Source organism: Lynx canadensis, chromosome A1, assembly GCF_007474595.2.
Source record: "Lynx canadensis isolate LIC74 chromosome A1, mLynCan4.pri.v2, whole genome shotgun sequence".
Lineage (NCBI taxonomy): Eukaryota > Metazoa > Chordata > Mammalia > Carnivora > Felidae > Lynx > Lynx canadensis.
In genome coordinates, this window is record NC_044303.2 from 197,663,680 (window position 1) to 197,690,623 (window position 26,944).

The 26,944-nt window shown below is 36.8% G+C and overlaps 1 protein-coding gene across 8 annotated transcripts in view; it reads left to right on the plus strand.

Moving 5' to 3' along the window:
- The window catches only part of CSNK1A1 (casein kinase 1 alpha 1), a 47,761-nt gene that overhangs the window by 13,510 nt on the left and 7,307 nt on the right, over positions 1-26,944 (plus strand). For 3 of the 8 annotated variants that reach the window (XR_003971762.1, XR_003971772.1, XM_030329600.1), the window contains 8 exons: positions 6,090-6,216; positions 10,518-10,616; positions 13,015-13,098; positions 17,393-17,532; positions 18,884-18,962; positions 19,961-20,035; positions 23,340-23,446; positions 24,442-24,590. Coding sequence is in view for 5 of the 8 variants with exons in the window: in XM_030329600.1 (XP_030185460.1) it covers positions 6,090-6,216; positions 10,518-10,616; positions 13,015-13,098; positions 17,393-17,532; positions 18,884-18,962; positions 19,961-20,035; positions 23,340-23,446; positions 24,442-24,590 (860 nt within the window). In the remaining 3 variants the exon portion in view is untranslated. Of the gene's footprint in view, positions 1-6,089; positions 6,217-10,517; positions 10,617-13,014; positions 13,099-17,392; positions 17,533-18,883; positions 18,963-19,960; positions 20,036-23,339; positions 23,447-24,441; positions 24,596-26,944 lie in introns of those variants that run through there. The other 5 variants (XR_003971769.1, XM_032594382.1, XM_030329621.1 and 2 more) reach the window with 4 other exon arrangements.

The window sequence follows — 26,944 nt, forward strand, 5'->3', positions numbered from 1 at the left end:
GTGGCTGAATAACATTTAATGCAAGGTTGGTCATTCATTTGGTAGATTTCCAGTATTTCCTTTTTTTCCCCCCAATATTTATTTTCTTTTCCCTTTTTAGCCTTGTTTAATTCCCAGTTAGTTCCATGTTTATTAATGCCCTCCCCAGGCTTGTGAGACTGTAAAGGTGGGAAAATCAGCCAGTTAAAAAAGGTTGAACAGTTCTAAGAAAGAATTGAAAGATTGAATTAATATCTAAAATTTCTTGAGATCATCATATTATCAGTTACTACTTTGATTGCCATCCCTACAGCTAAAACTTTAGTTACTTCATGTCTAAGTAAGTTGCCAGTATGGAGAAATCTATCTAATCTGTGTGTGTGTTTGTAGTTCTGTGTATTCCGAGTGTTTTCTTTCTTAAACCTGATTCCTCAGTTTCCTACAGTAGCCAAATGGTATTGAGTGTCTTTTCTGTAGTGAAAATGCCCTGGATCTCAAACCATTTTAGAGGTATTTCTGCAAGTTATAAATCCAAAGGATTATGGATAAAAATTACATGTTGCTAGCCTTTTAAAATCTGGATTGCATTTTAAATGTGAAATTGCAAGAGAAGGAATAGATGGATGCTCTTACATTTTTGGTGGCAGGTCATTAAATTCTAGGTGTCTTGTATTAAAAATAAAATAAAGGCTACAAATCTACAGAGCATTTATGGCCAGGGAAGCTTAAGGAGAATGAGAATTATACAGCAATCTTGTTTATTGAGAATTAATAGAAAACCAAGAGGTAACCCGTATTTAGTTCTGTGTCTAGTTCTGTTTCAGAAAGGGCTGAAGAGTTACCATGAATGAGAATGTAGTCGAACCTGTCTTGCATTATTGGTTCTGTTTTCGTGATGAATGCCATTAATAAGATGGAGCTTAATAAGTACTGACAGTTTTAGGTTAGAAGTTACAGCATCTGACTCAAGTTCACAGATGCCTGCAGCTTCCAGAAGTAATCAAACAAACACACTACCAGAAGGATTTGAGACTCTTGTATTTAAATGGAGAATAGCGGGGTTGTGTTGTGGTTGAGAGTGCCCCTCTGTTAGAGTCTGGTAATTTAGCGTTGTGGGGAGGGGAATCAGAAAGATTGTACTAGACCAGATCCATCCATCCATCCTTCCTTCCTTCCTTCTTTCCTTCCTTCCTTCCTTCCTTCCTTCCTTCCTTCCTTCCTTCCTTTTCTTTCTCTCTCTCTCTCTCTCTCTTAACTTTTTTAATGTTTGTTTATTTTCGAGAGAGAGAGTATGAGCAGGGAAGGGGCAGAGAGAGAGGGAAACACAGAATCTGATGCAGGCACCGGGCTCTGAGCTGTCAGCACAGAACCTGATGCGGGGCTGGAACCCATGAACCGTGAAATATGACCTGAGCCAAAGTCGGATGCTTAACCAACTGAGCAAGCACCCAGGTATACCATCCGTAGACTAGATCTTACTTTCTACCCTCACAAAAAGGAACATAAAGATTGGATGATGGTAAGTTGGCAAGAAAATAAGTTTGATAGACCATATCTTGAGACTGGAGATGCTATCTTACAGCACTGATTCGACACTCACACTTTTTAGTGTTCAGTAAAGACTTTGAGACCTTGAGATTATTGACCTGAAGATGGGAAGGTAAAAGGCACAGGAACAGACCTGTACCAGTTAAGAATATCACCTTTAAATATCTATTTATGTGTGTATATATATATATATATATATATATTTTTTTTTTTAATTTTTATTTTTTAAGTTTATTTATTTTGAGAGAGAGAGGGATAGAGAGCGAGAGCTGGAGAGAAGGGGAGAGAGATGCAGGTTTCAACATTCTTAGTGTGGAGCCCGATGTGGGGCTTGAACTCCTGAACCATGAGATCATGACCTGGGTCGAAACCAAGAGTCGGAAACTTAACTGAGCCACACCAGGGCCCCTATTTATTTTGGGGGGGGGGGTGGGGAGAGAGAACGTGTGCGCAAGAGACCCGCCTCCAAGTGGGGGAAGAAGAGGGGCGAAGAAAGCCTGAGAGCGAGAATTCCAAGCAGGCTCCACGCTCAGCTGAAATGGGGCTAGAACTCCCAAACTGAGTTCATGACCTGAGCTGGAATCAAGAGTTGGACGCTTAACTGACTGAGCCACCCAGGCGCCCTGAATGTAACTTTTAAACTTTTGTAATTACTTGGTTAATTTGAATCAAAGATGAGTAGAGTCTTCCTGATGATTTTATACTTGCAGTACAGAGTGTTTTTGTATTCCTTGTTTTGTTTTCCTCATCTGCCACATCAAGCACTCCTTAGCCTGTTAGAGCCTGTAATATGGCTTTTCATTCTTTAGTTCAGCAAATGTTACTGAGCATTCCCTGCGGGCAAGGCATTGTGCTGGATACTGGAAATGTAGAGTTCTGAACAGGACAAATACAGTGGCTGCCCATGTTGTATTAGTCTGGATTCTCCAGAAAAGAGAACCACTGGATTATATATAGATATACAGAAATATTTATTATGAGGCATTGGCTCACACCTGTGGAAGCAAAGAAGTACCATAGTTTGCGGTGTGCAAGCTGGGAGGCCCAGGAAAACCAGCGGTGTAGTTTGGTCCCAAGCCTAAAGGCCCAAGAACCATAGGCATGGACATCCAAGGGTAGAAGTCCCAGCTCTGACAGAGTGAATTTTCCCTTCCTCTGCCTTAGTTTTATTCCCTTTTTTATTCAAGCCTTCCACTTTAGGAAAGGTGATCTCTACTTATTCTATTATTCAAATGCTAATCTTGATTCAGATGCTAATCTCTGGAGACACCCTCACAGACACCCCCAAATAATGTTTTACCAGCTATCCCAGCATCCCTTAGTCCAGTCAATTTGATGCATAAGATTAACCATCACACCAATCAAACTAATAGTCTAAAGGGGAAGACCTACATGAAACAAGTTTTCTGTTATTAACTATCCTAGGCGTAGAGATAGAACGTATTTGGTTGCTTTAAGCTGAACTGAATACTTATGATAGTTATACTGATTTATAGTTCTTGGAAGTCCTTAGGTATTGTAGCAATACCTATTTCATGGGGCGCCTGGGTGGCTCAGTTGGTTAAAGCGTCAGACTCTTGACTTTGGCTCAGGTAATGATCTCATGGTTCGAGTGGGTTTGAGCCCCATGTCAGGTTCCATGCTGACAGTGCAGAGCCTGCTTAGGATTGTCTTTCTCTCTCTCTCTGTCTCTCTCCCTCTCTCCCTCTCTTCCTCTCTCTCTCTCTAAATAAACTTAAAAAAAAAAATGTTCGTCATTTTATTTTCTAAAGGTTTTTTTATTTTCATAAAGAGATTTCTCAGAGAAAAGAAAACCCTAGCTTCAACCCTCCAACTATAACACTTCTAACTGGTCGCCATGTCCTTGTCTCTCTTCTTGCCCATGCCTAGGATGCCCTTTTCTACCTTCCCTATCAAAATATCATCCCTTTGTCAGGATCTAACTGGTAACAGACTATTTCACAAGATTTCTTTGGAAGGATTTAATTCTTATTGATCTTTTGGTTTTCTGAATTATTTAGGCATTTTTTTTTTTCAGCCTCTGTGACTTGTGCATGTATTTTCTTACATTTCTGCTTTTTATTGTCTTAATTTTTTAACTAGGTTTAGTTTAGATATTGGTTTTGGAGGAAGGGACATGAGAGCAAAGGGGTGGACTTCGCCTTCTTTAAGCATCTTCTTCAGACCTTAAGGTAGATTTTTTTTGTGTTCTAAATGGTTATATACCTTCAGTCTACTTCATTGATTGTTCAGGCAACACTGAGTCTGAAGGCATTGATTTGAAACCAATGGAAAATGAGACTCCTGCACTTTTTTTTTTTTTAACTTTTCATCTATTATATTGCTTGGTTTTTTTTTTTTCATGTTTTGAAACTTAGTAAGAATAAGGTCCAAATCAAATCAGTTCTTTTTTTTAATCTAATAGGTATTTGAGTACCTACGTTGTTTTGTGTACATCACTTTATCATAGTGTACTTACTAACAACGTATATTATACTCACATAAAAAAGGCACCACGATATTGTATTGTCAAAGGGTTTGATTGTGGATATAAGTAGTATCCCAGTAGCTATGGGAATTCTGTGAAATAGGAGACCAGTGTGGAACAGACTACTTAAGGAAGACTTCTTTGGTATCTGGGTATTAAGATTTTGAAATTGAAAGTAGAGAGTTAGAAGCTAGTTCAGAATAGAAGTGGAGGGGCGCCTGGGTGGCTCAGTTGGTTAAGCGTCCTGACTTCCATTCAGGTCATGATCTCATGGTTCGGTTCGGTTCGTGAATTTGAGCTCAGCATCAGGCTTTGTGCTGACAGCATGGAGCCTGCTTGGATTCTTTGTCTCCCTCTCTCTGCCCCCCCCCCACCTCTCTTTCTTTCAAAAATAAATAAACATTAAAAAAAGATAGAAGTGGGAAACATGGAGGTGACGGTAGGAACTGAGTAAGTAGCTTTTAGATAAGTAGTAGACTGTTCCGGGCTCCTAATCTGTGTGGTATCAGTTTTTATTGGAGTTAACGAAGAAATTATTCCAGTGTAGTTGTAAAATAACTTGTTCTTAAAAAATTTTCTTTTATACTGGCCAATTTTCTTTTCAAGCAGAATTAATAATCTAGAGAAGTTTAAAATTTAAATGGTAGTGCTTATTTTTAGGAAGGTACCCTTACCAGAAATACAGGCATATAGGAACTTGAAATCATTTATTATAGTGATTCCTAGCCCTTGGAATCTCTAAAATTAAAAGTACATATTCCTGGAGTTTTTGGAGACAAATTGTATATTTATCCACAGTAATAAAGCATTGGATAATTAAAATAGGGCTCCAATTAAAAGCAAATGTCATCTTTGTTGTAATACTGGTTATTTTCTGTAATTAAGCAAAAATGTGACTACTTTTTTTAAAAAAAGAGCAAGTAATTATTGATTAAATACAACATGGTAGTAAATGGGACAGGAGTTCTAAAATAAAAGAGATCTTTGCTTTGTAAGACCAGTATAGTTTCCTTCATTTCTTCAAACAGGAAGTAGTATCAGATGAGATTAAGGAATTTGCTAAAGGTCATAGGAATCAGTGGCAGATAGGTATAGAATTCAAATGGTTAAGGTTACCTGCAAATTCTTTTTTTCCCAAAGTTTTTATTAAATCTCAGTTAACATATAGTATAATACTGGTTTCAGGAGTAGAATTTAATGATTCATCACTTACATGTAATACCCAGTGCTCATTACAAGTGACCTCCATTAATACCCATCATCCGTTTATCCCATCCAACCTCAGTTATCTGTAGTTAAGAGTTTCTTATGGCTTGTCTTCCCCTCTCCCCTCTTTGCCCCCTTCCCCCATGTTCATCTGTTTTATTTCTTAAATTCTGCATATGAATGAAATCATACTTGTCTTTCTCTGAGTCATTTGCTTATTATTAGCACAGTACACTCTTAACTCCGTCCACATCATTGCAAGTGGCAAGCTTTCATTCTTTTTGATGGCTGAGTAATATTCCATTGTGTGTGAGAGAGAGTGTGCATGTGTGTATATGTACATAACACACACACACACATCGTCTTTATCAGTCAATGGACATTTGGGCTCTTTCCATAATTTGGCTATTGTTGATAATGGTGCTATAAACATTGGGGTGCAGGTGTTTCCCCCATGAATCAGTATTTTTGTGTCCTTTGGGTAAATACCTAGTTGTGCAATTGTTGGGTCATAGGGCAGTTCTATTTTTAACTTTTTGAGGAACCTAACTAGAAAAGTAAAGCCATCTTTTTTTTTTTTTAAATGTTTACTTATTTTTGAGAGAGATAGCATGCACATGAAGGGGAGGGGCAGAGAGAGAGAGAGAGAGAGAAGGAGAGAGAGAAACCCAAGCAGGCTCTGCACTGCAGCCCCAATGTGGGGCTCTAACCATGAACTGCAAGATCATGACCTGAGCCATAATCAGTCACCCGGGCATCCAGAGAAGTAAAAACTATCCTATTATTAGGGCTTAAGAATTTTGAAAATTTAGTGATATTAAATGATAATCAGCTTTTCATAAAGCCCTCTCTTTTCCCCTTTTGTTAGGTGGTATGGTCAGGAAAAAGACTACAATGTGCTAGTCATGGATCTTCTCGGACCCAGCCTCGAAGACCTCTTCAATTTCTGTTCAAGAAGGTTCACAATGAAAACTGTACTTATGTTAGCTGACCAGGTATGTGAAATGTAGATGAAAATAAAAACTGAGAATACTACTATTTAACTGTAACGTAAATTTTCATAAACCAGAGTGTGTATAATGCTGTGTGTCAATCTTATGTTCAGCAAAAAAAAATATATATATATATATATGTATATACATATAGGTTGTGCTCACTCAAGTGTACTTTTCTCTAACACAACTTAAAGATGTTTTCCTGTGGTCATAGGATAGAAAAGGATTATATTCGTTTGTTATTCACCTGTAGAAAAGTACTTTTCAAGCTGTTACATCAGATGCAGTCTGTTTCAGTGTAGAATATAGCAGGTTTCTTTATAAGATTTTTGAAAGGGCTCAGTATATATGGAGGGAAATATAAATATGTAGAAGTTTTGGATAAGTGAATTGGATGTTATACATTATGTGTGGGGCCCTTAGGAAAGCTACATATATATTTTTTTAATTTTTAATACTTTTTTTTAATGTTTATTTTTGAGAGTGAGTATGAGCAGGGGAGGGACACAGAGGGGGGGAGACAGGATCTGAAACAGGCTCTGCTGACAAGGGCTCGAGTTCACAAACCTGTGAGATCATGACCTAAGCCGAAGTTGGACACTTAACCGACTGAGCCACCCAGGCGCCCCCTGAAAGCTATAGTTTTGAGGAAAACAGTACTGAAATAATTTAAGGAAGAATTTTTGACCAAGTAAATGTTTCTTGAAGTAATGAATTCTCAGCCATTGCTAGTATTTAAGCAAAACCGGGGAAATTTTGAAAATGTCATGAATTAAATTCATGCACTGGCTGAAGGTTAAGTTGTTTTAAAGCTAGGGTGCCTGGGTAGCTCAGTAGATTAAGCATCCGACTTCAGCTCAGGTCATGAATGATCTCATGGTCTGGGAGTTTGAGCCCCCAAATGGGCTCTCTGCTGTCAGCACAGAGCCCGCTTTGGATCCTTTGTCTCCCACTCTGTTTGCCCCTCCACTCTGGTTCTCTCCTCTCTCAAAATACATAAACTTTGTTAAAAATATATATATAATATATATATACACACATATATATATAATATATATATTACATATTGTATACATATTATGTATGTGTAATATATATATAATATATATAAAGCCAGAACTTCTATTTTTTTGTCTTAACAAAATAAGAAAAATGATTTTAAAGAGTTTTAAGATGGGGGAATGATATCAGGAACAAGCCTTCAGGTAGTGGATAATATGGTTAAAGATGATAGGTAAATGTCAACGAATTTGTAATTTTAAGTATTTTTTTTAAGTTTATCTTTTTGAGAGAGAGAGAGCACGTGTACACATGTAAGTAGAGGAGGGGTGGGGGTGGGGTGGGGAGAGGGAGAGAATCTGAAAGCAGGCTTCAGGCTGTCAGGTGAAAGCCCGACATGGGGCTCAGTCTCAACGGAACCGTAAGATCATGGTCTGAGCCGAAATCAAGAGTTGGACGCTCAACCGACTGAGCCACCCAGGCGCCCCAAGGAATTTATGATTTTAAATTTTGGTCAAGAAACAAGGGCAGGAAAATGATGGAAATGTTTCAGGTTAAACTCAGTGCTGTGGAAGAGAATATTTTTAAAATTTAGATTGGATGTTGAAGTAAAATGAGATGGTAAGAGTATAAAACCAAAGGATTAGAAAATAGTGTTCAGTTCGAGCCCCGCGTCAGGCTCTGGGCTGATGGCTCAGAGCCTGGAGCCTGTTTCCGATTCTGTGTCTCCCTCTCTCTCTACCCCTCCCCCGTTCATGCTCTGTCTCTCTCTGTCCCAAAAATAAATTAAAAAAAAAAAAAACAAAAAAAACATTGAAAATAGTGTTCAGTCTCTGTAATCAGCATCGACATTTCCAGTAAGGTTAACATAAAAACTGAGGGGCTCAACCAATATTAGCAAATTACATTGTTTTATTTGTGGTACGATAAGAATTCAAACATTGAAAGGTAAAAATCCTTCTATGTTTTAAGTAACATGAGTGAATCCTAGTAAAAGAGTTTATATGCTGTAGGTTCAGTAACACAGAGGTATTCATACAGAGAACATTTATTCGAGGCTGCTGCTTTACTTAGCACTGGAGGGTGCAAAGAAGAATAAGAACTCTAGTCCCTTTCTTCTAGGAGTGTAGAAGTTAGAGAAACAGAAAACATACGATGTTCAAGATTTCTGTGATAGAAGTCTATATGGGGTACACTGTTAACATAGAAAAAAAGTAGTTCAAGGAAGGGTGTCGCAAGAAAGCAATGGTTTAAGGAGGTAACTGCTAAGTCTTGCTGTGTATATGATACATTAATAACACTTGAAGGTAAGTAGTTGGTGCCATTTATTATCTTTGCCGAACCTTTTCCCAACAAGTTAATAATCCTGATTTAATGATGGGTATCACTAGTTAGGACAAATAAGTACATTAAGTGGGCTGAATGTTTTGTTTTAGTTCCGTTAATAAAGTACAAGTTGCTGCTATAACTAAAAGTACTGTTTGGACATTGTATACAGCTACTTCCTTGAGTATAAATAGTTTAAGCTAGAGATTACAAATTTTGCTTCAAGAGACACTTGTCAAGGTTCACAATCTGTATGGTAATAAAAGCTCTAGGGAAAATGGGGACAAATAAAAAATAGAATCCTGACACATACTACTGAGAAGAGCAAGAACATATGGGTAGAAAGGTAATAGTCTTTGGATATTGAAAACATTTTCAGATGCTTCTAAGTATCTTATAGACACTTAGACATACTTGATAATTTGAAAATTAAAACACAGAAGGGATTAAAAGTGATGCCATAAAGTTACAAGACAGTTTTTTAAAATTAAAATTAGTTACATAACAAACGTAAATAAAAAGATTGTTATGTGCAAAGAATTCTTAAAATCGACAAGACTAGGACAAGCCAAAAAAATAATGGACAGAGTATAGACTGATAATTCATAAGATAGTAAATGAGAAGACTTTTAAACCAAGTGTTAGGGAAGTAGAAGTGAGGTCAATACCTGCCATTGACAGAATTTAGAAAGAATTAAAGTTTGCCAGTGGGAAGAAGAATATTCTTAAGTACTGCTGGGAAATGAATTGTTAGAGCCTGTGTTGAAAGACATTCTGATGCCACCTATCAAAATGATAGCTGCTTCAACGACTCTCCCTACAATTAATTGTATGGGGTTTATAGTCCATAGGAATAAAAGCACCAGTAGATAAGAATTGATTGATTGGTTTAAATCAATTGGTTTGAGAGAGAGAATGAGCAGAGGAGGGGCAGGGAGAGACGGGGACAGAGGATCCAAAGCAGGCTCTGCATGCTGACAGCAGTGACCCCGATGCAGGCTCCTACTCAAAAACCATGAGATCATGACCTGAGCCGAAGTCGGGTGCTTAACTGATGGAGGCACCCAGATGCCCAGATGAGGATATATTTAAATATATTAATAACATTATTGTTTACAGTGGGAAGATACTGGGAACAATGGAAATAATTTAAGTTGGGATGATCGGGGAGAACCTAATGCCAAAGACCTATACCATTCAACTTGGCAGAATGTCCAAGCAATTAAGAAGAGGTTGTTGGAATGACAGGCTTCCTATTCAGTTTTTGAATGGGATTTGAATGTTATTACTGAAGTGTGGAGAAAAAACATGGGAGAGTTCAAAAAGCATCTAAGAAGTAAAACCCAGCATGTATATGTCCCCATGTGTTATGTTTATGTTGTATATGCTACTGACTTCTGGGAATGTTTGGGTTGTTTAGTTAAAACCAAGCCAACAAGAATAAAATGAATAGGATGCTTCCATTCCAATTTAAAACAATAGCAACTTCTATCTTTCAGTTGGTCAACACCTTCTGTTCCCAATTATATGTGTGTCTTGAGTATGTAAGCACAGAAATGGATAATGCCAGGCTATTCTAACACAGGTTACCTCAGGTGGCATAGAATTGGGGTGGAAAGTTGATGATTTAGCTTTTCCTAACTGAAACAATTCTAAACTTACTATTTTATAATTTAAAAATTGCAAACATCAGTTCTTTCTGTCAGGTTAGATGATTGTCATATTTATAATCATTAATACTAGAACATGCCAAAGAATGGGGCGGGTTTATGCTTAGATATTCATCAGTCTAGAGATAAATGGGGATCCTGGTTGCCCTTTACATTTAATTTTGTCTAGCACTGTTTTTGTGAATTTAATACCTGGGATCTTGAAAAATAATTGAGATACTGAAATAATTGAGAAATAATGTGTTGCTTTCTTTTTTTACAATTCAAATCACATGATTATCTCTCCCCCCCCCTCCTTTTTTCCAGATGATCAGTAGAATTGAATATGTGCATACAAAGAATTTTATACACAGAGACATTAAACCAGATAACTTCCTAATGGGTATTGGGCGTCACTGTAATAAGGTTAGTCAAATGTTCTCTGCATGAAAGAGCAAAGAGTAAAAACTCCAAGAATTGCTTTGGTAAACTTTGAATCTTTAAAAAGTCATAGGAAATTGTATTTGCTGTTGATGATTGCTTTAAAAGATTGTGCTAAAGGATAATCAGCTAACTCTTATTAACTTAGTAACTTGAAATAAATTTTCTTCCAACTTACCCAACCCAGGTTAATTATCTGTATGGAAATATAAAATTCCCAAGGGCTTTCTAATGAAATGTAATCATCTGTTATTTAACTATTCAAAAGTTGTATCTATTTTTCATTCGTTGAAATAGTAAAAAACCCCATATACATTTTTTCCTGAATGCTAAAATCAGATTTTAACCTTTGTCACTGAAGCGTGGGTTTTTGCAATATATGTGCTTGTGCCAGCGTGGGGACCACTGACCCATCTGTCACCATGGCGTTAACATTTGCTGACTGAGCATGATCATAATGAGAATTCTTCAGTCCTTGGATTTGTGTATTCAAAAGGTTAACTTTTGGGCCTGCTTCAAAAGTAGTTGACAGTTTCTTACTTGGGTGCCAAGTTGGGTGGATTCTCTACCCCTTCTCCCCCTTTTAAAGGAAAATGTAGTCAAGTGAAATGAATGTTCATACAACAAAATTAGTATTCATTGGGGTCTCAGAATGGTTGAACGAATGGGGTGATTGGGTTTGAGCTAGTGACGCATGATTGCAGTTAGAAACTAATTGTGTTGAAATTTTTCTGCAATGATTAGTTTTATTGAGTGAATTGCTTTATTTATCGATTCAATGTTGAGCTCGGGCAGACAGGCAGCATTGGCAATGCACTAAGCATGTTATGATCTGATGATCTGATAGAAATTCTCAACTTCAGGACAACATGGGGCTTTTTGGTTTTTGTGGGGTTTTTTGTTTTGTTTTTGGAAGGAAGATTCCCATTTGTTTTATTAAGTCATTAGGAAGTGTTTGGTGTTTTTTAGGTCTGGCTATAAATGTTTACCTTTGTTTGCCTGTATGAATGCCAACTTGTAGCCATTACCATTAGAACTGGTGTTATTTGCTAATGCGTGAGACATTGATGTTGGTCTGACCAAGTTTTAGGAATTTAAATTTTTTTGTAAGCTAACCTTTAAATAATGAAAGGTGTGTATATCTACATATAACTTACCTTGCCATTCCCAAATTGCATCTTTGTTTATTTTTAAATATTATGTAGCTTCTCTCTCTGAAGCATCCAGGTTCTTAATTGTTATTGTAAAACCTGGTGGTTTAATTGAAAAAAATTTTACTGATCTTAATTTTTGGGGCATTTCTGTTAGTTTGACCCTGATCTTTGGCCATTTCCCAGCCCCCCCCTTCCCTATTTTCTTCCTGATAAAGACCCACTATCCTCATTTGATCTGTGTTCTGCATGTTGACATTGCAGTACATGGTTTTTGTCTTAAAATTAAATGATGACCTAGATAATAACTCTTTGCTCCCTGCCCCCCTTTTAAAAATAGCTTTGTTAATTACATAGTTGTGTTAGGATGTCCAGTTTGCCCCATGATGAAAACCTTTTTAGGCTCTTGTGTCCTCTTTAGAGATACTAAAAAATATTGTGGAGCTGCTTGCTGTTAATAGATTCAGAGAGTCCCTAGGGTAGAAGTGCAGTATTTCACTTAACTAAGATTCAAATTCTAAATGTTGTTCTTGAACATTTTAGATTAGTGTTTTGTTTCTGTAGTTGGTTTTTAGTGTTTTCTTTCTGTATTGTAGTTTGAAAAACATGCCAGTTTTATGAGACTGGAGTCTTTGGTTAGTTTGTTCTAGTAGTTTTCTATTCGTGGGAACAAATGGGGGGCTTTTGAGGTTGATTTTTTTTTTTTTAAGTCAAATTTCTTACTTGGAAAATTGTTCTGAATTTGATATTTAGGAGTGACCACTCCGATCTTAGTGAATTTATTCATCTCTTCCAGTAATCAGCCCTGCATGCTTATGAAAACCAATTTTGAGGTGACTAAATGCCTTCTACCTCTTCCTTACTGAAGATTTTTTTCCCCTGTACAATCTTTTTTGGGGGAAGGGCAGATTGTGGTACCAAATATTGCAGAGCCAAATTCCCCATTTTTGATGAAAATATTAAAGAGCCAAATGTCACCATTGCTATCCCTGATTCAGGCAGTGACACAATATAGTGGCATTAAAAACTTGAGTATTTTCCAGAATTCAAATGTTCTCGAGCATGTGATTCTTATTTGGAAAACTGAGAAGCTACAGTGCTTGGTGGAAGAAGGATGGCATTTGGCTACCCTGTTCTTTCTCTAATGCCTCGGTGTTGCCTGTCTGCGCCGGCCATTGTTGCAATGTAAGCAATACTGTTTGATGCACTGCCACCCTCTATTGTCTGTTTAGTGTTTAGAATCTCCAGTGGGGAAGAGGAAAAGAAGCATGACTGTTAGTACTTCTCAGGACCCATCTTTCTCAGGATTAAACCAGGTCTGAAACTGTCTCCTATTCCAACCTCAATCCCAAATTCATGTGCTTTTCTTTTTTATTGTTTTCTTTTGATTATTTTTGTTTTGTTTTAATTCTGGAGAATGTAGATCTTGCTCAAGCATCTCTTACGTTGGCATTATTCAGACATACTTGGCAAACATATAACATTACTAAGATGTTTTTTTGTGGCTTTTGCTTAAAGCTTGTAAAGTGTAGAGAAAACCTAAATGAAAACAGGATTATGTTTAGATGAGGAAATGATATGTTGGTCTAGTATTGAAATTCTTTATCTAATGGTAAACGAGCTAGACTTTAGTTTTTAAGAATGTATTTGGAGTTGCAGAACTTTTAATGCATGAAATATATCTAAATTCAGTTGCATCAGTGCTGTATGATGAATATATTCTGCCTCAATTCTCTTCCCCTTCCCTAGTGAACTTCAGGTAAGTGTAGACCAGATTTCAGATCTAGTGTGTCTAGAATTGATTTTACCTCAATATGTGAATTCTCCGACTTCAGCCAAACGGCCTAAAATGCTCAAAGAGCATCATGTGCTCTGGAACTAGGAGACATTGCAGTCTAACAATGTAACAGTAACATAATTGAAGCACTTAGCAAACAATTACCATTAATAACATGCAAGATAAATTAATGCATAACCTGATGATTTAGTGTTTGGCAGGCTAAGTAATAAACACCCCAGTACTTTTCTTAAAAAAAAATTTTTATGTAAGTGGAAGTCTCCACTTTTTTTCATAGAAGTTGGCCAACTTTGTTAAGCTCTTGAGCAAAGAAGTGAATGTTAATCATTCAATTTAGTATACACTGAGAAGGAAGTATTGGCAAGAGTAATCAAAAAAGATAAGTTGAATTTGGTATAGTTTCAAAGTATGTTGCATACTTTGTACCACATGCATCATCTGAGTAATCATTTAATCCTTTTCTGTACTGCCCAGCATTATTCCAGGGATCATCTTCTGCTGTTACTGGTTTCTGAAACTCAAACTTATTTTTATTCACGGAGAAATAGTAATTGTTGTGACTAGATCTGAGGTGGGGAGAGAGAGAGAGGATGGTGGGTAATTAGGCACTTTGTAAAGCATCTAGTTCCCCATTTTTGCTTATCCATTCATTCACACAACTTCTATTTTGTAACATAATCATTTAGTAACTTCCATAAAATGACATTGAATCGATTATATTTTCTACATACAGATTAGCTGGGTTGTGAGGAAAAGTGATCCTGTGAATGTTTTGAAAGGGCAAGGAAATGTGACCCTCGTTAGGTGAAAAATTGCCAGATTAAACTAAAAATCTATATAAACTATATATTACAGTTTTTAAATTTATAAACTAAAATTATCGATAGTGTTTCTAAAAACACCTCTGCTAAAATAAAATGCACCTCTACTGAATGAAGTTATCCCACTATGCCCAACATTAATTCACTCCCACATGCCTTTGAAGAATAGACTGCATTCTGTAAAACTGGCACAAATTTTACTTAGAACACAAAATAAAAATTCACAGAAAAGCAGCTTGACCCACCAGAGAAATTAGACTTCTTTTGCATATGCAAATGTATAAAAATATATTATCTTACGACTTACTGAACATTGACTTTTCCTTGTTTGGTTCTCCCTTTACATATTTGCGGCTGTTTGGTTGTATCCTTGGAAACATGGTGTCATGTAAACACTTCCATTTTGTGTATATTCATTTTTAAATTCAAAGCAGAGAACTACTAAAGAAGCTTGATAGGTACCAGAAGATCATGAACTACCAAGAGATTAAAAAAAATTTTTTATGTTAAGTAGCTTTCTTTTTCAGTTATTTGTTCTTATTTTCACCTTTGCTTAGCAGTGAAATTATTTTTCCTGACTTACTTTCAGTTTTTATAAGAGGAGAAATTTTAAGTTGTTTTATTTCCTTTGTAGTTTTTTGTTTTGATATTAAAGATTGAAATATTTGAGAAGACAGTGTTTGTATTTATTTTTTGTTTTCTAAAACTACATTTCATCCTTTAGCATTGTGGAAAGAAAGAACACTAGAGAACATTGAGCTTTCATGGAACAATCTTTTAAAAAGTTGTGAGAAAATGTCTGGTCATTGAGTTGCAAATGGAGCAACTGAATGTAGACTTGGACATGAAGGACACTATCAGATCTAATTTGTCAGAGTTATTCTTATTTTCTCCTCCATTTTGAAGTACTAAAAGAAGCAATCCTAGGAAATGTCCTTTAGAGGAGAGTCTTTGTCTTAATTGCCTTTTGTTTAAAACTCACGTAATTCTTACGGGCATTTAAAAAAATACTGTGGAGCTGGATGTCTTTTTTGTGTTTGTTTTTGCCTTGTTTTCTTTTCAGTGTGAATCTGCAGAACTTAAGTCATGCTTTTTGGTTTGCTTAACAGAAATGTATTTTGCTTATTTTAATATTTGTGTACTGAACCCATTTTCATATCAAGAGAAAAGTAGGAGTGTGAGCTTTATTTCTCTTTGTGTGTTCTAAGACTTTCTCTTGGTCGTATAATAATGCAATTGCCGAGGAAGTGAATTTAATCTTACTAGATAGGTCTCATTATCCAGTTAAATTTTACTAAAAATTTGCTCTTCATTCTTTCATAGTAGACCAGGGGAAAATAGGTATGTCCTTGTTACCTTGGTGACAATAAGCTCAAACCTCAATGTCTTTTCCCATCCAGTGTATAAAAAAGGCCTGCCTTTTTTTTTTTTTTTAAAGATTTTTCTTAAAGTAATATCTACCCCCAACGTGGGACTCGAACTCAAAACCCCAAGGTTACGAGTTACATGCTCCACCGACTGAGCCAGCCAGGTGCCCTTCCATAGAAGTGTTTTTTACCCTCCTAAGAGAGGCACTTGATCAGATTTTTTTTTTCCACCCATATCAATCACTTTGTTTTTTGTTTGTTTTTAATTTTTTTTAATGTTTATTTATTTTTGAGAGAGAGACAGAGCATGAGTGGGAGAGGGGCAAAGAGAGAGGGAGACAGAATCTAATCTGAAGCAGGCTCCAGGCTCTGAGCTGTCAACCCAGAGCCCAACGTGGGGCTCCAACTCACAAACCATGAGATCATGACCTGAGCTGAAGTGAGATGTTTAACCAACTGAGCCACGCAGGCCCCCCTCAATTACTTTATTCTTACGCACACCCTAAGAGGCTAGGTGATGGGTTTCTTAGGATATCATAGATTGTAAACTGGACAGAAGGGACCCAAAGTCTGCCTAATGGAAAGAAAAACTAGAAAACGTAGGCACAACTAGGGAAAAAAAGGTCTAGGGCTAGGTACTAAAAGGGCACCTAGACCTGCCTGTTGGATAATCTTTGTAGACATAACTTTAATAAGAGAATTTATGATAAAGACTAACATTTGAAATAAGGATTATTTATTTTGCTTTAGAAGGTACGTAAATAAATACTGGATTTTTTTTTCTTTTTTGTCAAAAATAGGGGTTTTTTTTCCTTCAAAAATTAGCTACATTAGAAACATATCTTACTCCCATGTGTCCCATATAAACATGATAGCACTAAACATTATTTTGTTCTAAAATACTAGTCTTGTTTTTAGTTAGCTCCTTTAAACTGCTAATTGTAAGTTATCTCGGTGTAAATAGATACTAAGTGCTTTTTTTAAGATTTTAGATCCATATTTATATTTCCCAGAAGTTTAACCTGATGAATGGATAAATATCAGTGGGAAGCAGTAGAATGTAATGCATGCTTGTTTTAAAAATGCTTATTTTTTTTGTTAATAAAAATCTTGGTTTTGTTGTCAATATCAAACTTTTCCAAGTTGTCTTATTTTAGATAATGAACATTCTGTTGCTATACTGAAGGAAGAATAGCCTTTGCAAAATGGAAGAATTCCAGATAGCTTACATTCAGTTTTTGAAACCTCATGCTTGTTTACCAACAGTAACAGGATGTCAGGTTTCATTATGGCACACAGCACGCTTTTCAACTCTGCTATGAAGCATGTATATATTTCTTCACTACTTTTCTAAAGACAGGCTCCCGAGTGTGTAATAAACTGGGCCTGTGAAGTTGGTTCAGCTGACAAGGATCAACCATTTAACTGTATTTGCTTTAACTTGATTTATTGATGAGAACTAGTAAAAACTTACTGGAATGTTAAGTTTGTTCATTATCTGTTTCGCTTACGATACTTTATTTTGATATAGTTGAACAAGGTAGAATAGATGCTGTTGAATGAGTAAGCAGCAGTTCAACTGAGCAAGGTTGGAAACCTAATATCCCTTTATTTTCTTTTAAAGTTATTCCTTATTGATTTTGGTTTGGCCAAAAAGTACAGAGACAACAGGACAAGGCAACACATACCATACAGAGAAGATAAAAATCTCACTGGCACCGCCCGATATGCTAGCATCAATGCACATCTCGGTATTGAACAGAGGTAAGTTTGAAAAATGAATGTGTTTCTCAGATCCATAGCAAAAGCCACTAATGGGTTTTAGAAATATTTTAACTAGTTTCTTATGATGCCTAAAGATGTCTCTTGGCTGAAGATTTGAAGGACGCTTATTAATTCTTTTACCTGTTGAGCTTTAGTCAGTGCTGTGATGCCAGTTAAACGAGAGACCTTTTGTTTCTTTGTTGAAGGTTGTCTCTTGGGGAGAAAATACTCCGTGATGGAAAATTAGAAGCATAAATGTAATTTTATCTTGATGTTTGTTTGTTTACTTGCAACTGAAGACAGTAGTACTTATTTTCTTCACGCTGATCTTGAATTTTTATATTTTAGTGATGCAAGTTGAGTTTGGAAAATAATGTTTTAGTTATTTAGTTTTACAAGGAAAATGTTACCTGAGTCCTAATGAACTAAGAGGGGGTGGGTGGGCCATCTCATGTTCTGCTTTTCACTCCTACATAAATTAATAGGATCTGATTTGAAGTAAACATTGTCATGATCTCGGTGCTTTTTCTATTTCTTCTATCTTCTATTTTTTTCTGGTCTTTCATCTTCCCTTCCTCTTTTATCGATCGATTTTTATTCCTTAAAACAAGCATAGAAATGATAAATGATATGCTTCTAGGTTCGGGAACCTCGAGAAGGATCTTAAGCTTAGGAAATGTTCAGTGTATATGTGTATATATATATTCACATGCATCATTAATTGGCTTTAAAATGTTAATTGGGGAGCTTGGGTGGCTCAGTCAGTTAAGCATCTGACTCTTGATTTTGGCCCCGGTCATGATCTCATGGTTCATAAGTTTGAGCCCCATCACCACGCTGTTGGTGCCCAAGGAACCTGTTTGGGATTCCCTCTCTCTTTGCCCCTACTCTGCTGTGTTCTCTCTCTCTCTCTCTCTCTCTCTCTCTCTCTCTCTCTCTCTCTGTGTCTCAAAAATAAACAAACTTAAAAAAAATGAAATGCTAGTTTATTTCAGCATCCCTCAAGTTAGTTTTTAGGAGCTTCTGCAAAACTTAAAAGTGTCCTGCTACTTTGTACTTTGTTCTATCTTCTTCATTAACCTCATTTAGAAAGTTGTCTCGCTAAATCCTTTTTGCTCTTTAGAAATTAAATTGCAGGACTGTGTTGGATTTTATAATTTTGTATTCTGTGAGAAAATTTTGTTTAGAAGTAACTCGTTACGAACTTTCTTATTACTTTAAGTACCTTCTTTCACAAGCCACCAAATTGCTCTTTCTCTTCGCTTGGGAAAACTTCTTGTGTACCTGGCTTTTTTTTTCCAGATGCTTTCCATAATAATTCCAGCTTGTAAATTTACATTTTCTTTTCTAGTCGCCGAGATGACATGGAATCATTAGGATATGTTTTGATGTATTTTAATAGAACCAGCCTGCCCTGGCAAGGACTAAAGGTAAACCAGACTTCCATTACCAGTCTTTTTGTTTTGTTTTAAGAATAAAAATACACATTGGAGATGAACTTTAAGGTCCCTTTGAAACTTAAAGCTTTCTGAGAGTGAATTAACTTTATTTTAACCTTTTATTGGGAAAATAAAATCTGATCGCTTCAGCAAGAATTAATAGAATCCCACTGTCAGGCCTGAAGAACAATTTCCTTTGGGACAGTAAGCAGATACCCACTGGTAACCAGTAGCTTTATCTGAATGGAAATTGACGTGGGCTAATTAAAGGTGGAGGCTTTCTGATTTTGATGTGTTGCCAGTGTGTTGAAAAGGAAGACTTTTATGTGTAGTAAAACTGGTTCGTCTAGTAGTACTACTAGCTATATTATTTAATTATCCTAACATTTGCTCCTATTAATTAGGAGTTTCACCTTGATTTTTGTGAGTGTCTGTTAATGATAAAATCACTGTGTCCTAGAATTTAATGGCTATTCTGATACTTTATTGTTCCTTTAAAGGAAAATGGTCCCTGTGTTTATTTAGCATCTGTGAATTAGATAAATTGCTCAGTGCTTGTGTGGATAGCTCTATCAAAAATGAGTAATTTTTACACTGGAAAAGTATTTTGACGTAACGTAACTTACTAATGTTACTAAGTGATGAGCACTTTTGTTGGTATTGAGCTGTCTTTACTTTTGCCCTTGTGTTGACTATTGATTATGAAAACACATTTCAGATTTGACTTCACCCATTTTTACTTAAATCATATTCCTATTAGACTTACCCTTTCCTAATAGCTAAAAATGTTCTTGAGGTAGAAACACCGGTAAAGAGCTATCAGTTTGGGTGGGGGTTGGGTGTGTTTTATTTACTTTGATTTGGTTTTAATTCTAAGGTATGATTTCTCTTGAATCTCATGTTGACATTTATGTCTAGTGGGTTAAACTAACACGGTTCTTCTCGATAGTATTGACTATGTCTATGTGGTTTGATTCTTATTTCCACAGGCTGCGACAAAAAAGCAAAAATATGAAAAGATAAGTGAAAAGAAGATGTCCACTCCTGTTGAAGTTTTATGTAAGGCAAGTGTGCTTGAGGCCTTTTTTTTTTTTTTTTTTTTTAAATAATAAATAATCCAAGAAGAGGGAGCATTTTATTTGCCTGTCCTGGAACTTAAACATCCTATGAGGTAGCTAGCTACTACCATTTTTAATTTACTTTTTGATGATTCTAAGTATCTTTAAGAGTAGCTTGAATATATGAGCCATTTTATTTTTTAAAAATGTCTACTTATTTTGAGAGATTAGAAGAGGGAGAATCCCACGCAAGCTCCACACGAAGTACAGAGCCCTATGCGGGACTCCATCCCGCAACCTCAAGATCACAACCCAAGCTGATACCCAAGCTTAACTAGCTAAGCCATCCAGGCATCCCTTTAGGAATCATTTCAAATAAGTATTTTATGTTTCTCATTTGGGTTCTGTAATCTGTTAAAAACTAGAGGGGGAAAAAAAGGGCATGTAAAGTTGTCTAGTGGAACCTCACTAGTTCATGAGAAAATAAATATTCTCATCCCTAAACTGGTGCCAGAAAATAATGGATATCGGCAGTTGGCAGGCATATCAAGGAGTAGGGAGACAAAGGCATATCACAGTATTCCAAAAATAGCCAATGGCGGACAATATAGGCGACAGTTGGAATCAGGCTCATTTCTCTTAAATCTCAAGCTTTGTAGAGAAGCCTAGGAGTTGAGAATGGAGAGCTGTCAGTTTCATGTTGGATAACCGTGGTCTCTTACATAGAAAGAAAACCACCCAGGGGCGCCTGGGTGGTGCAGTCGGTTAAGCGTCCGACTTCAGCCAGGTCACGATCTCGTGGTCCGTGAGTTCGAGCCCCGTGTCAGGCTCTGGGCTGATGGCTCGGAGCCTGGAGCCTGTTTCCGATTCTGTGTCTCCCTCTCTCTCTGCCCCTCCCCCGCTCATGCTCTGTCTCTCTCTGTCCCAAAAATAAATAAACGTTGAAAAAAAAAAAAAAAAGAAAGAAAACCACCTGGTCATCTTTGAGACAACAGTGGCGTAACCGACATAATTAGAAGACCGTATATAATTATATAGTTGGGTGTTGGGAAGTCAACATGGAGTTGAAATAGTACTTTGTGGAAGGGGGAAAGTGGTGTTTTTATGTCTCCCTATCCGCAAATTTCCTTTTTCCTTCTCCACATCTACAGTTAAAGGAGGGATTGGGGTGGGTAAGAGACTATGTTCTTTTCTGAGATTCGGGATTTGTTTTAAATTAATAAATACATTGTAGGTCCATGAATAAAATGTTCTTGTCTTAATGGTGCCCCCAGATAACTTTTTTTTGTTTTAAGTTTGTTTTTGAGAGGGAGACAAAGAATCCCAAGCAGGCTCCATGCTGTCAGGGCAGAGCCTGATGCAGGGCTCGATCTCACGAACCATGAGATCATGACCTAAGCCAAGATCAAGAGTCAGGTGGATGCTTAACCTACTGAGTCACCCAGGCGCACTCCCCCCCCCCCCCAACTTTAAAATCTGTATACTTCAGGAAGCAAAACATATTTTCTGTACACTACTATTTCTGTGCAGCAGAATGATTCATTTGGCTTACCGGGAAAGTCAGCCATTTTTCAGGAAGAGAAAGGGAGTGTTAGCACATCGTCTGCTTCTGGGTTACGTATTAATTTTGATCTAGAAATTGTGAACTAGGTCTCACTTTCTGGATTAGCCACATATAATTGTCAGGGTGCAGTGAACACAGAGTATTAGTATTATTAAAAAGTAGTGAGATTGTTTTCAGTCTCGTTACAGTGTTAACTACTTCATATCTGTATTAGTTACGGCATTGGTAGTTTTCTTTTATGAAGGTTTTGCCTGCCGTCATAAGATAGCAGTGCATGAAGTATACTATTTGACTTTTACTTCTGGTTGTTTAGCTCTATTTGGAATGCATAAATGCAGGCTCATCTGGTATGTGCTGTTTAATGTCTTGTTAAGAATTTAAATAAAATGTATAATATACTGATTAGTTTCAGCTGTCCATTCTCGAACAGTGAAATAATATAAGAATGAAAGCTGTTTACGTATATGCAGTCAATAAAGATGAATGTTACAAGTATATCCATTTTATCCTACCTTAGTTTTCTGGATACGAGAAATTTCTCAAAATTGGAAGGTTGTGGGAAGAGACTGTCTCTTTTAACGTAAAGCTCTTCACATATATTTGAGGGGAAGGATGCAGGGATTTTTGTTTTAATATTTTACATTTCTACGTTGGTGATGGCAAAATCTTTTTGGTGATTAATATCTATAGGCTCAGGGACGCCTGGGTGTCTCAGTCGGTTAAGCATCAGACTACAGCCCAGGTCACAATCTCATGGTTTGTGGCTTCAAGACCCACACTGGGCTCTGTGCAGATAGCTCACAGCCCGGAGCTGTTTCTGATTGCATCTCCCCCCCCCCCTCTCTGCCCCTCCCTCCCTCCCTCTCAAAAATCAGTAAACAACAACAACAACAACAAAATACAGGCTTAGAGATGTTTATATACATTTTTGAGAATCTTTCCTAAGAAACTGAAAATGGAAAAAGTTTATGCCCACAGGTGTTCTTACTAGTATTGTTTAGAAAAGAGAAAGATTTTAATTGCCTAAATGGCCAGTTACAGGGAACTAGTTAAGTATGATGTATTCACTCGTTCGGATGTTGTACAGCCATTCAGAAGCTTATGAAGAGGTTGGAAAATGACACAGAAAGATACTTGGAATATACTGTTGGTGGCAAAACAGTAATATGTAAATTATGTAAATAAAATAACAGTTGCGGAAAAAAGAAAAGGCAATCCCAGTCTTCGTAGGACAAAGCATTGGATTGATCCGTATCACAATATTGGTTGCTTTGTATGATTGCACTCTCGGTGATTTTACTTTTCTGTTTATGTAAGTATATTCTACTACAAAAAAGAAAGTAATTTCAGAGTCTGAGAGAAAGTGCCTGTTCACTGTGCCTTTGTGGCAAATAACATTACCGGCCTCGATTTTGTCATTTGTTCATTGTTTTCCATTGAGTTGTTAGATGTTGATAAGGTAATAAATTAACAAGTGGGTTCTCCAAGTTATTTAAGGACATAATACTGTAGGGAAAGGAACCATATTTTCTCTGTACATGATGAAGTGGTCAGAACAATGAAATTTTATTAAATTTATGAGGATACCAAGTCATATTAGTTGCGTTCTCAGATCTTATGGCAAAGTAGTAGTAAAGCACTGTCCTCAAAAACAAGTTTTACTTGCATTTTTAAATGCATTTATTTTTCTGTCTTAAATAAGTTGTTTTGTTTTTTTACTTTGTGTTTTAACTCTTGAACTTGTAGGGGTTTCCTGCAGAATTTGCCATGTACTTAAACTATTGTCGTGGGCTGCGCTTTGAGGAAGCCCCGGATTACATGTATCTGAGGCAGCTATTCCGCATTCTTTTCAGGTCAGTTTTTAAGGTGTTTTTAAGACTAGAGACTCCAGGGAAGGAAATTAGTCAAATCCACCCAAGACATCTGTTCTGACAAGTAGCGAAATAAAGTGACTCTAACCAGTATGAATAAAATATTAAGAAATTTGAGTTCATTTGGCATGTTTCCATTGTGATGCAAACGTGCTTGCAATTATTTTAGCTTGGGATGGAGAAACAGTTACTCAAACTCAGAGAATCTAACCTTTCCATGATAATGGCAACTCATATTGCAATTCAAGTGACTGTTGGTGGTCCTTGGAACACTAACTTTGTTATGGAACCCTATTTAATATCAAAATTAACAGCAATTTACATACGAGATAGTTATGGGGTGTATGATGGTGTGGGAGCAGGCCTCATACTCTAGGGTTCCCTGGTGCAACCCAGAAATGGTCTTGAGCGGATGGGGGAGGGAGATAGAGTGCATGTGGCTGGAAATCTTAGTTGGAAGAGAAGAAGAATTGGGGTAATTCTCTAAGTCCAGGAAAGTCTGCTTTCCAAGCCACCAGCATACACATCCACACACACACACACACACACACACACACACACACACACACACACACCAAGCTTACATTCTCATACCTACTCTGATTTGTTCTTAGAAGGTGCTTCCTATTTGGATGTTTCCCTAGGTAATTGACAGCTTGAGTGCTGTTCATTACCACTCCCCTGCCTCTTTCAAGAAAGTTTAAAAGTCAGCTTCTTTTTGAAAAAGGAGATTTATTCTTATTGAATACATCAGACTGAAGTGTGGTGACATCATTTTCCTTCAGTTGTGACTTGTAAAAAGTGAAACTGAAGAGTTAAAAAGTCATGTATATGGAAAGAATTCTTTTAGGAGCTACCATAATTAGAGAAAATACTACCATTTTTCTAAAAAGTGCCCTCCCTGTTTTGCAGGTTCAGTAGAGTGTTTAGCCAGACTCTCTTATTAAAGGATTAACACATCATTTTCTGTTTTCCAGGACTCTGAACCACCAGTATGACTACACATTTGATTGGACAATGTTAAAGCAGAAAGCAGCACAGCAGGCAGCCTCTTCAAGTGGGCAGGGTCAGCAGGCCCAAACCCCCACAGGCAAGCAAACTGACAAAACCAAGAGTAACATGAAAGGTTAGTAGCCAAGAACCAAGTGACGTGACAGGGAACAAATTGAACACAAAATTGGGTAATTCCTTCATTTCTAACAGTGTTAGATCGAGGAAGTGGTTTTGAAAGAAGTAAAAATTTGGCTCTGTGTTTTTACAAAGAGACGTCCTTGGAAAATTTGACTACTAACTTTAAACCCAAATGTCCTTGTTCATATATATATGTATATGTATTTGTATATACATATATGTGTGTATATATTATATCATTTCTCTTGGGATTTTGGGTCATTTTTAACAACTGCATCTTTTTTACTCATTCATTAACCCGTTCCAAAATAAACATTTGGTGTTGGGAATATGGTATACTCAATCAATCCAAAATCCTAGACCTAACACTTGTTGATTTTTAATAATGAATCTGGTTAGCCATGGTATTTTGACTTTCAGACTAACAGTGTTAAGAATTTTTCTGCATGTTAATGCTGTAGCATTTAAAATGAAAAATGGTGAACATGGTCCGATTTCCAGAGGTGGTGCGTCTGGCATTGCCCCCAAAGTGTCTATCTTCTCGGTTGCGGAGCATCTCATTTACGTTCTTAAATGCTCAAATAACTGAAAAGCTCGACACATCTTTCCTACTCAAGAACCAGATCTCTCTTTTGGTTGCTATTTAACTACCTAGGTTCTTAATTTTAAAATGCTTGTTTTGTTTTGGGCTTTCTTTTATGGAACCTTGCAAATACTCAGGGTCTGGGAATTCATTGTGGAATTGAACTCTGCAGTTAGGCCTTGCAAATTGGAAAAAATTGGGGCAAATGCCACTGAACTGCTAGTCTCTTTCCTTTCTGTCTCTGGCACTCTTGGTGCTACTAAGGAGTAGAACTGTTGGGGCACATTCTTGTCACTGTTGCCATACAGTTCAGCTCCCGAGTTTCATGGTTTTTGTTTGCTTTTCTTTACCCCCGTTGTTCCCTTTCTGGGGCTTACCTCCTGATACCTGCCTACTTTCTGGAAGGGGTGGGCAGGTAAGGTTTGGTTTTTGTGGTTTCTAATTATTTCATTTCTGAATGACTGCTCTAGTCTGAACCTAGCCTTCTTTGGGCTATATTTTTAGTATTGTATCTGAACAATTTGGTAATTTAAAAACAGATTCCGATCTGAGGTTACTTTTCAAGAAGGAGAATTCACTGGTGTCATCCTCATCCCAGCAGCTCATCTGTTAGGAATGAAGTTGAGATTCTTTTCTTCAACATTTCTGTATTGGGGGAGGATTCACAGCTGAAAGCTTAGCGTAACGGAGGTTCTTAGATGATGAAATTTCCGCTCAGGATAACAAACACTGATGCTTGCCTCTGCATCTCAGTTGGGACCTAATTGTCCCTTTTGAGTGTTTTAATCATGATATAGCTAATCAGAGTGCCAAACTCTTAATGCGCTAGGTAGCTAGCTGGTATCACTGAGAAACGGTCCTACCAGTGTAACGTCTCTAAACTTAGGACTTGTTATGCCTAACATCTATTAAGGTATTTGCTTTTTTTCATAAAATGAAACCAATTTTTGCCTAAAGCTAGCTGGGATAATAGGATCATCACGAGTTGCAGTTTCTAGAACTAAAATTAGATTGAAATCTCATCTGACCTAGAACATTTCACTTCAGGCATTCAGCAGCCTTCAGAAAGAATTCCCTTATTTTGAGTTAGTTCCATTGTTAGTTTACTGTGTGTCTCTTTCTCAATAAACAAGCAGAATTTTTGTCCTGCCTCATCTAGGTCTTAAAGATGAGAAGTTGGATCCAGTGAGTTAGTATGTTTCCTTGGAAAAAAAAATTGTAATTAAACTTAAGTTTAATCCTTAATTTTGTATTGTAACTATTTTTCATAAAAGCAACTTTAAATATCGTACACAGTTTTCGGGGCACTTGGCTGGCTCAGTAGAGCATATGGCTCTTGATATCAGGGCCTGAGTTTTAGCCCCACTTTGGGGGTAGAGTTCACCTAAAAAAAAATTAAAAATCTTACAAAATTTTCACGGCAATCATAGACACAGGGTTTATATAAATTACTACATAAACATCAACTTGTAAAATATTGAAAAATTGGATTTTTCATAAAATGCATCATTTACCATTGACTGCTTTCAGAGAGACATTTTCAGGTGGTATATTTTGATTCCAAGCAAAATACTGCTTGCTACTAAAATGTGCCAGGCCCTGGAATACAAACAACAAAATTGTGTTTGATCTTTGGCTTCTCGAAACGTTTGTTTTGTCTTGGATCTAGAACTTAGTGCCCCAGACAGATCTCATGTGAAATCCCCTCAGTATAAAGCCATGAATGTGTACGGCAGGTTTGAAGGTGGCATGAAATAAGTTTGGGG